At 36.3% G+C, this 12,201-nt stretch overlaps 1 protein-coding gene across 2 annotated transcripts; it reads right to left on the reverse strand.

Moving 5' to 3' along the window:
• Nucleotides 1-991: 991 nt before the first annotated feature.
• On the reverse strand, nt 992-11,959 carry LOC143538048 (rac-like GTP-binding protein RHO1). Of its 2 annotated transcripts, XM_077031689.1 has the most exons (10): nt 11,296-11,959; nt 10,385-10,569; nt 10,067-10,290; nt 9,023-9,770; nt 1,995-2,082; nt 1,802-1,911; nt 1,669-1,732; nt 1,434-1,498; nt 1,291-1,356; nt 992-1,207 (listed from the first exon to the last, which is right to left on the reverse strand). In XM_077031689.1, the coding sequence occupies exons 1-10, from the start codon at nt 11,957-11,959 to the stop codon at nt 1,100-1,102; spliced, it is 2,322 nt and encodes a 773-aa protein (XP_076887804.1). In that variant the 3' UTR covers nt 992-1,099. The 2 variants fall into 2 exon arrangements, with proteins under 2 accessions (XP_076887804.1, XP_076887802.1); XM_077031687.1 differs by lacking the exons at nt 9,023-9,770; nt 10,067-10,290; nt 10,385-10,569; nt 11,296-11,959 and adding an exon at nt 2,185-2,294 and having other exon boundaries at nt 1,071-1,207.
• Between the last annotated feature and the right edge of the window lie 242 nt (nt 11,960-12,201).

The following is a 12,201-nucleotide window of genomic DNA, read 5'->3' on the forward strand; positions in this document are numbered from 1 at the left end:
TGTAATTTATTCTCACCATCTCTGGTTAGATTGCTCAAATGATAGTCTAACCTGTTCAACTAGTCAAACCTAGTGTAGAATTGATGATCAGATTTGAAAAGCATATACATATTGGAATTGATCATCTAATTTGTTCAAATACCAGTTACCACATACAAATATACAATGTCGCAATAGACCACATAACCTCTGCATCACTGCAACAATGCAATCTCATCATTCCATCATGTAATGCTTTCACTTATGCAAACATTTGCAAAGAAGGTCCTCAACTTAAAACAAGAGTGAAGAGCCTAGTGCCCTGGGTTAAAGGCTACTTTTATTATTATTGGTAATAATAAGGTTGCATGCTTCCTTTTATTGTTAGTCGAGCACTAGTGTGCTTTCAAAGGGGGTGAGAAAGCTACAGCTACGGTAGACAATCCGATAGTAAATAACGATCTGGCCCTTCTGTTGAGAAGTAGCAGTAGACCAGTGGACTTATATCAATGTCTCAGAAAATAAAATTTCACATGAAAGAGCAGTTTATTAATGAGATAAACAAGAAGATAGTGATGTGGAGCTTGTGTGGCTCACAAGTATAATTAAATTCATGGGACAAGTATCATATTCATTACCTTCCCACCTGTTTGGAAAGAAAGAAAATCATTTGTTGGACATTTTGACTTCATAACAAAATATACAATTCAGAATTTTTATTTAACAAACTTCACAAAGTGATGGTTGTGAATATGAGACCTGTTTTAAGAATTATTATTTAACAAACTTTTTTTAAGTTATTGAACTTTAAAACAATTTTGATAAGTAATGCAATTTCCTTTTTGCTATTTAAAAGTGTATTGAGAAAGTTCTTTTTCTTGATTTTTCATTAAAAATATATTGTAGTTTTTCTTTAATGAACTATAATATTTAATATAAACTAAAATATACAATTCTGTTGAGATAATTTGAGCCAGCATCACTTTTCATTGAAAAAAAACTTTGGCCAACTTACAGGACTAGTACATCACTATCTTCAAGTAATTAAAAACATCAAAATACAAATCAATCAACAAACATACGAAGGTGAATTACAGCTCGTTTCGTTATTGTTTTTCGATCACACTATCGAGCACGCCTTCTGACCCTTTCCTCCTTTCTTCTTCTTCTTTCCCTTTGGAGGCTGCAGAACAACTTTAATCGCAGCATCGAAAACTTGCTTCACATTCTTCAAAATAAAAGAAAATGTTTATTCAACATAACAAATCTTGTAACAGAAAAATAAATAAAATATAAACAAGCCCGACTCACCAACTGTGTTTTTGAACTGCATTCAATATACTCAGGAGCTTCAATTGTCTTCTTTAATTCTTCTCCCTGTAAAAAGTCACCACATTTAGTGTTCTACATTAAAAAACCGACAGCAAAACGGGTCGACTTAATGAGTTAAACACCTGAGCAGTAGTAATGGGAGTTGCGCCTGGGTGATCTATAAAGAATTGACTATCGTCCCGAAGATCTACAAACGATTGAAAGTTGAAGCAATATCTCATTAGAGTACATACAATACAGAAACAATTTTAGAGTTTTAGCTTCATGATTCATGTTTTATGATACAAACTACAAATTTTTATTATAGGAGTGAAGATTTTTATGGTTAACAAAAATGATTGTGAAATAATAACTGACCGAGTTTCGTCCCAACAAGAACGATCGGGACATCAGGGGCATAATGCTTCAACTCTGGAATCCACTAAAACATAAATAGCAAAATAGATAAATAAACCGACATCGTTAAGTCAGGAATTACACATATAAAAACCTTCTTGGAAATGTTTTCATAGCTGGCCTTGCTAATTAGAGAGAATGCCAAAATGAAAACATCGGCCCCGCGATAACTCAACGGTCTTAATCTGTTATAATCCTCCTGTCCTGTTTCATAGAGCACGTGATCAAGGCATAAATCAAAGAGTTGTTATTATGAAGTTAATTATTATATCTTTTGAAAATGTTACCGGCAGTGTCCCATAAGCCTAGATTAACCGTGCTGCCATTGACAACCACATTGGCACTGAAATTATCAAATACCGTTGGTACATAATCCTGTTAAAACCACAATGAACAAAGAGTTTAGCTAAAATGAATGAAAATTACTAAACAGATCGAAATATATGAAAGTAAAAAGCTGTGAAATAGAATTGTTACGGTTGGGAAGGTGTTGCTGGTATAAGAAATCAACAAGCATGTCTTTCCAACAGCACCATCACCAACAGTCACACACTTTATGAATCTTGATGCACATGCACTCATATTCTTTCTTCAACACAAGCAGATATTATTATAAATAATAAAGTTTTGGGTTTTCTTTAGTCTTTCGTCTGCCTCTTTACTTATAAATACCTTTTTTAGGGTGTGGGAGTAAAACACTTTCTATAAAAAAACAACATAGTTTTTTAATATCACATAATTATATTTGAAAATAGAAATATAATCTCTTTAAATAATAAATACCATACAATATGTTTTTAAAATATATAATTGAGAAATAAAATAATTAACCCAAACCACTTGATTTGTTTGTCTTGTACTTAACTCACATGTTTCCTATATCATTGCATATGATCATATGGGAGTTGTCTTTTACATGTGAAATTATGTGACCAAAATGTTCTAGTTAAATATTGAAGGTTTCACAAATATAAGTTACTTAAGACATTTTTCATAACATATTTGATCTTCTATCAGGTGTTTGGCCTGATTATCTTATATATATGGGTCTTCTAAAATTTAATTTTCACGTAGATCAATTTATAGTTATATTTAAAAGATTGAAAAACTTAATATCATAAGATGATATCGATAATGAGCTCCTAAATCCCGTTTTAGTAGAGCTCAACTTAATCGAAAATAAAAACTGTTACCCTTAATAAGAACTATATTTTCCATCACCGTAATACGAATGATTCGAATTAAATTACCATATGTTCAATAACTCGATCGATTAGGTTTTCAAATAGGCCTATATTAATCAAATGATGAAACTAATTATGTTAATTAATTTAGTGTGTATGTTAAGCAACTTGGGTGCATGAAATTATGGTGTGTGAGAGTGGGGGTTGGAAAGACATCAACATCATTCCTTTTTAACAAAACTTGCTTCGTATTTTAACAAAATCTCAACCTACGTCATTGTTCTTACATCTACCAAAAAAACTTGTTAATTTTTATTATTATTATTATTATTAATAATAAAAATTAACTTTTAGCAGATCTTCTAGAGTTTGCGGTGGCACATGACCTAGATATTATAAATTCTTATTTTAGGAAACAAGATTCTCATTTAATCACTTTTAGCAGTGGCGGACGCGACACACAAATTGACTACCTTTTGATGAGGCAAGGAGACCGACGTTGGTGGAAGGACTGCAAAGTCATACTTGGGGAGGCAGTTGTGACTCAACATCGACTACTAGTGACAGATATAGCCTTCAGAAATAAGCTGACTGTTCGAGAGAAGAAAGGTACACCGAGAATTCGATGGGGAAATTTGAATGACGAAAATCTCCTACTGTTTAAGGATAAACTCATACTGCATACGCGGGCTCGACTAAATGGGGACTCAACTCATATATGGGAAGCTATGGAGACAAAGATCATCCAAGTAGCAAAGGAGACTCTCGGGGTCACAACAGGAAAGACAAGTGGGCATAAGGAGTCTTGGTGGTGGAATGACGCAGTGCAAGACAAGATAAGGGACAAACAAGGATGTTTTAGGGAGCTAATGAGGTGCACGAATGAGGAGGAGCGAGTGGAATTGAGGGACAACTACAAAACGGCCAAGATAGAGGCGAAGAAGGCAGTGGCGGAAGCAAAGAAGGCGGCCTTTAAACGGATGTATGAAAGTCTAGAAACAAAAGAGGGGGAACATGCTATGTTTAAGATTGCCAAAGCCAGGGAGCGTAGAAGGCAAGATCTAGGACCGGTGAAGTTCATAAAGGATACAGATGGGCATGTACTGGTCAAGGAGCAGGACATCAAGCTAAGATGGCAAACCTACTTCCACAATCTTTTTAACAATGGGAGAGCTTACCAAGAAGAACATGACAACACAAACTTTCAACGACAACAATCGAATAACTGCTACTGCCGACGGATCACACGAGAAGAGGTGAAGGATGCACTTAGGAGGATGGGAAGGTTTAAGGCGGTTGGCCCAGACAACATACCCATCGAGGTGTGGAAGTGTCTGGGAAGGAATGAGTCATGTGGTTAACTACTCTGTTCAATAGTATTCTCAAATCAGGTAAGATGCCAGACCAGTGGAGGAGCAGCGTTGTAGTTCCTATCTATAAGAACAAAGGAGACGCCCAATGTTGTGGTAACTACCGAGGAATCAAACTACTAAGTCATACTATGAAGCTATGGGAAAGAGTGATTGAGGTTAGACTTAGACGAGAAACTCAGGTTACGGTCAACCAATTTGGCTTCATGCCGGGGCGTTCCACTACAGAGGCAATACACCTTATAAGAAGATTAATGGAAAAGTATAGGGAGAAGAAGCGTGATCTACATATGGTGTTTATTGACCTAGAAAAGGCCTACGACAGTGTGCCACGACAGGTGCTCTGGGAGTGCTTGGAGGGTAGAAGAGTGCCCAGGAAATACATAGAGATAATTATGGATATGTATACCAGGAGTGAAACAAGTGTCCGTGCGCCATTGGGGGATACTGATTTCTTTCCTGTAGAGGTAGGTCTTCACCAGGGGTCAGCGTTGAGCCCGTTTCTTTTTGCAGTAGTCTTGGATGAGTTGTCAAAGTCGATTCAGGGGACTCTCCCGTGGTGCATGATGTTCGCAGACGATATTGTGTTACTTGCTGAGAAAAAACAAGATCTAAACATGAGGCTTGAGGAGTGGCGAACAACCTTAGAGACAAAAGGTTTAAAGATTAGCCGATCTAAGACGGAGTACCTCCACTGTGATTTTGGTGGGATAAACGACAATGAAGACGCACAGATCACAATTGAAGGGCAGGTGGTCCCGCAGGTAACGAAGTTCAAGTATTTAGGATCATTTGTACAAAGCGATGGGGAATTCGGCAGTGATGTGACCCACCGAGTTCAGGTAGGATGGTGTAGATGGAAAGCAGCCACAGGTATATTGTGCGACAAGAGTTTCCCGACTAAACTAAAGGGAAAATTCTCTAGGGTGGCAGTTAGACCTGCAATGCTATATGGAACAGATTGTTGGGCCATCAAGAAGGCACAAGTGCGGAAGATGGAGGTAGCAGAAATGAGAATGCTACGTTGGATGTGTGGGCACACAAGGCTAGACCGAATAAGAAACGTTGTGTTTCGCGAGAGATTAGGGGTGGCGAACATAGCAGACAAGATAAGAGAGTGGAGATTGAGATGGTTTGGACATGTAAAGAGAAGACAGACGACGAATCCTGTTAGATTCGTAGAAAACATTACTATAGAGGGGAGGAGGGGTAGAGGACGACCGAAATTGACTTGGGATGAGAGGATTAGGCATGATTTGATAGACCTAAACCTCTCCGAGGACATGGTTGAGGATAGGAATTCGTGGAGAAGTAGAATTAAAGTTAAGGATTTTTAGAGAGAATTGAATACCTTAGGGCTTAGACTTAACTTATTTATGTCACATACCATAATGGTATTTCCCTTACATATATTATTATTATTATAATTATTATTAGCTTTTATATAGCTGTTAAACTGTGATCTTATTATTAATATTATTATAATTAGTAGTAGTTTTTATATAACTGTTAAACTTTGATTTCCTTTATTTTGCTTCATACACATGTACTTAGAGCCGAGGGTCTCTCTGGAAGCCACCTCTTTATTCCTTTGGATAGAGGTACGGTGTGCCTACATCCCACCCTCCCCAAACCCTACTTATAGCTTTGCTGTCGGTGGGATTTTACTGGGCATGATTGATTGATTGATTGATTGATGTTATTATAGACAAAAATACTTGTATCAATCCACTATGACAAATATGAATCCATATGAGGGGTAACACCCAAAGGGGTTTGCTTTCACAACTGCCGGTGATTTGGTGCTGAAAACATGATTTGCGTTTGTTATGACCAAGTAAATATAAGTGTTTTTTGAAACACATGATGTTGGGTCAGTATGACCGATATGGTTTGGGAAATATAATGGTGGTTCGAATTTTGTAACCACTAAAAGTACTTGGATTATCCTAATAGAAGAGCGACATGTTTTAATTGACGACCTATAGTCACAAGCTAGCTAACTAACTAACTAACTAACTAAAAACAACCATGTAGCAAATAGCAATACTCGTCATGTGTGGAAGACCACATGCCATGTCACCTTGATAGTTGGAGCATAAGACGGGAAATGATCTCTCTTGTTGTTATTTGTTAAGATTTCTTGAGGTTACGTGTAACATATAACATACACGAAACAATCACAAAGCCTACCCAGCCACAATTTAGAGTTCTTCAAATAAAGTTCATTTTCAAATTTTAGCTTCAATTTTTTATTTATTTATTTATTTTTTTGCTTAAGAGTTCTCTTGTAGTGAGTTATCATGATAAAAATATACATTAATATATAGTTTTCAGTTACTTCATTTACGTTTCAAATCTTAAATATAGCTAATATTTATTTCGTTTTCAAAGAAGAGACGCGTAAACTTAACATATTTTTTTTATTTATGTCGTGATGACTGATGACTGGCGTCTATATTACATATTTATTGATTTTTATCATTAATAAAACACTATTGGACATCATGTCTTTAACGATGTTTTTATAGACTTTTTATAATTGGGTCCATCATGTCATTATCTTGATTTGCATAGAAAATGGACATCAACGAATTAATCAACTGAATGATTCAGTTTACATCAAATGTTTGTATTTTCAATTTTTTTAATTGAATAATCTATTCAAAAAATAACAACTCTCATTTACGATTATAATGGTATTAATAATTTAAAAACAATTTATTCACTAAAACATTAGTTGATAATTTTCTTAACTTTTTCATGGTCCAAACACAAATACATTTTTCTTTAGCTACTGCTACATTAAAAGAATTCCTTGCAGGATCGCTCCTTTTAACTCAAGAACATGAGAAAAGCTATAAAAGACACAACTCGACTTTTTAATAATAAAGTATTTAATTTATTACAATATGCTATAATAGTTTTTGTTTTTTATTTCATTATCATTTGATAGAAAAAGGCCACATCAGCTCATGGCTCTCACACCCTTGCAGGACGACTCATTTTAACATAACTTTGTTTTTAACTAATATATAAACAAATCATTTATATTCATCTTATTCTACCACCACATTTCACATTGAACGTTAACATAAATGATAAACCCATAGCATGCAATAAAGGGTGTTATTCAGGTTGTACATTTGGCTTTCCCGGGTTGGATTCCTAGGGTTTAAAAAGTTTAATTTTAGAATCGAAACCAGAGCCTAATCTTTCCCGAGTTCTTTGCGTTCAGGTTTTATCAGATTTAGTTAATCGGGTTTCGAGTATTTGGTCTAGAAAACTAAAACAAAAAATAATAAATAAGTTGCTAAAGTTAAAGCAAAGATCTTCACTTCATGAAATAAAACAAATAAACCAACATAGTTCAAACACCCTATTCTTAAACAAAAGAAACCAAAGAGTCCAAATAATAACTAAAAAAAGTAAAACAAAAACGTCTTCAATCTTCACGCACATCCTTCGTTTCTTCCTCCATTTCCAATCTACATGTACTATTAAAACAAAATCACATTTAACTAGAGTAGCTAGTTCTGATGCCAACTAATACTATTACCATTTACAGAATTACCAACAAAGATACAAATATAACTTTAAATGTTGTATTAAATGAGGTTTTTAGATATTTATGAATTATAACGTTTTATGTATTATTATTATGTATATCTTATAAATCCATAAGATATTTTATTATGTATATTATTAAATTTAACTTTTTTATTGCATTTTTTTAACCAATAGTGTATCTATAGAGAACCAAATGAATTTAGTGTTTTATTTGTTAGATATAACATGAAACACTAGAAACGACAATTGAGTACTCCCTCCGTCCCATTATAAGTATCCTAGTTTGATTTTTCAAGTCTTTCTTGTTTAACTTTGACCGACAATATTTTTGTTTGTGTTATATAATACTTGATGTAAAATATATGAATGGATTGAGTTTTAAATGTATTTTACATTGATATAATTTTCACCAAGTATTATATGACACGGACAAAAATATTTACGGTCAAATTTGCAAAAGAAAGACTTGAAAAGTCAAACTATGACACTTATAATGGGACGGAGTGAGTATTTTTTTAAGGGCGATTGTGACGGTTCCCTCCCAAAAAGCGCAACACATAAGAAGGGCAGGCCCAGTCTAGCTATCAATAACCCTGGCAGGCCCAAGTGAGAGAGACGCCCATTAAGGCTCTACTCATATCCAAGTATAAATATAATATGCACTAAATTTCCATCAGGTTCTTCATCGACTATCAAGCATTTAATACAAGATTAGGTCACATTTGACTAAACATGTTTTTCAGGTAACTCGGGATTACTCAAAACCTCTAAAGAAGTATTCGGTACCCTTCTTGAAATAATACAGATTGGGTTTGCTATATTCATGTCTCGGGCTAAGTTTCATGTTATGGTTAAAATTGACATGCCTATATGCAATACATTTAAGGAATTGCTATGACATGATTAGCTACTAAAAAAATTGATCACTTTGACAGCTTTCTTTTAAATTAATTAATAACTAATGTTAATTTTACTTGAAAAAAATTCATTATCATACAGCTTTTGGTTGTCTTCAAGTGGTGAATTTCTTGAGATTCCTTTGGCTTTTTATCATGCTGCCAACATGTCTTAAAAACAATAAGATCAAAACAGGAATCAAACACACATACTTTTTGTTACACACATGTTCAGTTCCATAACAAACTCAACACATATGCCAAACACTTCCCTCTAAAGCATTAGCCTCTTTACATCATTCCCCTCATCCGGCCGCTTGGCCCGGTTGTAAACCGACTCGAACCCGTGGGTCCACACGTTGGCAAAACCCGTCACGGCTTGAAAAACATGTGGCAACCCAATTTGTAGGTTACTCAAAGTCATGGCTCTCGTTACCTTAATTGTTTTCTCATATTTGCCCCTCTCTTCCTCGGTCTTCGCCCTCAACAACTCCACCTTGGCCCGTTTGTCCCCAACCTGGTCCTTCCCGTCTGAAGGACCAGAAAACGGGCCAAATTTACGTTCGAGAGCCCGGAGGACCGTCATTTTTTTCTCGAGCACTTTAAATGACGATTCTGCCTTTTTCTTCTGCTTCTGCTCATCGGCTTGTTGGACCACTATCGCGTGAACCGCGGTTAGTAACGCTTTGATGCCCTCGGATGCTACTTTGTCAGGGGCGTTATCAACCACGAGATTCCATTCTTCACAAAGGGTGTAGATAGGGGAGTTTTGTTTGGTATTTGATAACGCGGTTTTCCCGAACTGGAAGAGGCTGAGGCGGAGCCAACCGGTCAAAGATTGGACGTAGTCTCGTTGACTTTTTACAAGGTTGCAGAAGGTTTGGTGCCATTGTTGGACCTCGAGCTCAAGCTGGAGAACCGCTTGGCGGTGGAGTTCGGATGTGGGGTCCGTTGACGGGGAGGGTTGGAGGTACTTGAGTTGCTGGACTATGTGCATTTGGACTTGGTGGCTTTCATATAAGTTCCTCCACATGACCATTAATCTGCAAGACAATAATGGTACAAAATCAGTTACTGTGATATTTAGTACAACTTGCATCAGCATATCAGCTGACATAGAATCACTAGTCCTTTGTTTTTGATCATATGGTGCAAGATATTGCTTTGAAAAAAATCATACGGAAAAAACAGAAAATCATGAAAATATACATCATATCATTATCCATTTATCCTAGGTGTGTTATATCTAACAATTGATTTAATTTCTCTCGAAGGTTTGGTTCATGGTTCAGTATGATCAATCCATATCCACAACAAAGTTAAGAATAAGAAGACTAACCCTTTAACAAGCTCCACGAGTTGCGGGTAAAGCTCTTCCTCTCGGAGTTTGACTATTTCATCCGATGTTGACTCGATCGCTTGCGAAGAAACCATCATTCTCGACTCCAGTTTCTCAACCTCTTTCTTTGCTTTCTCGGTCTTCATATAATCAGCCCTCTTAAGTTCCATTTTTCTCAATTGTTCCACCCTCTTTGCATGCTCCAATTTTGAACTCTCCATATTCTATGATCCCAACAAAAAGCACATATAAAGCATACTTCAAAACATGCACATTAAACTAAAACTCAATTGGTTACAAATGTTACAATAATGTTACCTTAACTTCTTGGTACAACTTCTTCTCCCATGCATACAATCTCTCCACTGTAGAACAATGGCTGCCGCCACTAAGACGGCCACCAACCCCGCCCATGTCATTGCAACCAAACACATTCAATTTCGGGGTTGAGCTCCATGAGCCGAACAACGGGCTCAAATTCTTCCCATACCCATTAACTTTACCTATAACAAACACATAACATATAATATAAGCATAAACTCAAAATTTAAAGACACTGACTTTTCAAATCTACCCCAATATTTTTCACATTCAAGATTATTGTAAATCAAAACAAGCAAAATAATATTCAATTTTGTAAATCTTTGTAGACAAAAGAACAGAAGTGTGCACGTGATGCATACTCACAACATGATTAACATCATAACATCACATCGGTATCTTGGAAATATGCTAGCTAAATTAGTTAAAACTAAAATTTAACTTAAATTATGTATTTAATTTATGAAAATGCTTTATTTAATTATTTACCAGGGGAAACCGATCTGAAACCGAAAAAACCAAACCGAAACAAAAACCAACGATTTGATATTATGTTATTGTAAAAACCGAACTTATGGTTCGATTTTAATTTTGCATGTAATGATATCCTCAAAACCATAACCGTACCGAGTTTATAGACTTTTTTAAGCAATCAATCTACAATAATTTAATAAATTAATAAATATGTAACTCAAATATTTTAGCCTAAGTTATAATATTTAGTTAATCAACAAAATAATTTAAACCCAAATTCAATATTCAGGAACAATTTTTCTTTTTCAGCTTTAAATTTTCTAGCTGGGAGCTCGAAAACGATTTTTCAAAAGTCCAAAAACCGAAGTTTCTTTTTTCGGTTTAGTTATAGCCAAAAACCGACCCAAACCGAAGCGGGCAGACCCCTAATTTACCTTGGGCAGGCAAGGTACAGGCCGGAACTTCCAACAAGGCTGAGAGTTTCCCACCGGAATCCGCCGCCTGAAGAAAATACTCATCCAACTCTTTAATAATCTCCACCAACTCTTTGTTTTTAGTCGACACCACCACCGCCATTTCACTCGTCGTGCCCGTAGACGCCGAGATCTTAGAAAACCCACTAACGGCAGACGGCGGCGCCGCCACACTCGCCGCTCCAGCAGTGGTGGTGACAGCTATCTCCGATGCAACGGTGGTCGACCACTCTTCCCATTCTTCTTCATCCACTGTTCCTGATCTTGTTGATGACGGCATGAATGGGTCCCAGAAATCCCACGTGGACGGCGGCGGTGGTGGCGGAAGTGGGGTGTTGGTGGTGGTTGTTGTTGTCCATGTTTCTGAAGTGGGGCTCATTGGTGGTTGTGGTGGTGAAGGTAGAGTGGGTGGCATGTGGTGTTGAGGGTGGTGGTTGATGGTGGTGGTTTCAGCGGTGGCGAACTGGAGGAGTGCGGCGCCGGTGGTTCTTAAACACCGCAAGTACATGCAATGTGAAGCTGAGAAAGCATGTCTTGCTTTGACAAGCTGTTTCATGTATCTTTTTCTTGCTTTGCATCTTGAAACCAGTTCTTCTTTCTCTACTCTTGAATAACAACACCCCATTTTTCTTCTTCAAACTTATTATTTTTATATTATGTTTCAAGAAAGAAAGCCTAAAATTTGGATCATTTTGGGGTAAATCACATGAGGGTATTTGTTAATTGTTTATAAAAATATGATCTTGATGTGTTTTGAGGAGTGAAGAAGACAAGTCTTGAGAAGTACAACAGGAAGAGCACAAACATTGTTGGACGGAGTGCAAGAAGACCTTTTAATTTGTTTTTTTGTAATTCAATTGTGGTGAC

This window comes from Bidens hawaiensis, unplaced genomic scaffold, assembly GCF_021521415.1.
Source record: "Bidens hawaiensis isolate Kalapana, Puna unplaced genomic scaffold, B.hawaiensis_p1.1 tig00011466_1, whole genome shotgun sequence".
In the NCBI taxonomy this organism is placed as follows: Eukaryota; Viridiplantae; Streptophyta; class Magnoliopsida; order Asterales; family Asteraceae; genus Bidens; species Bidens hawaiensis.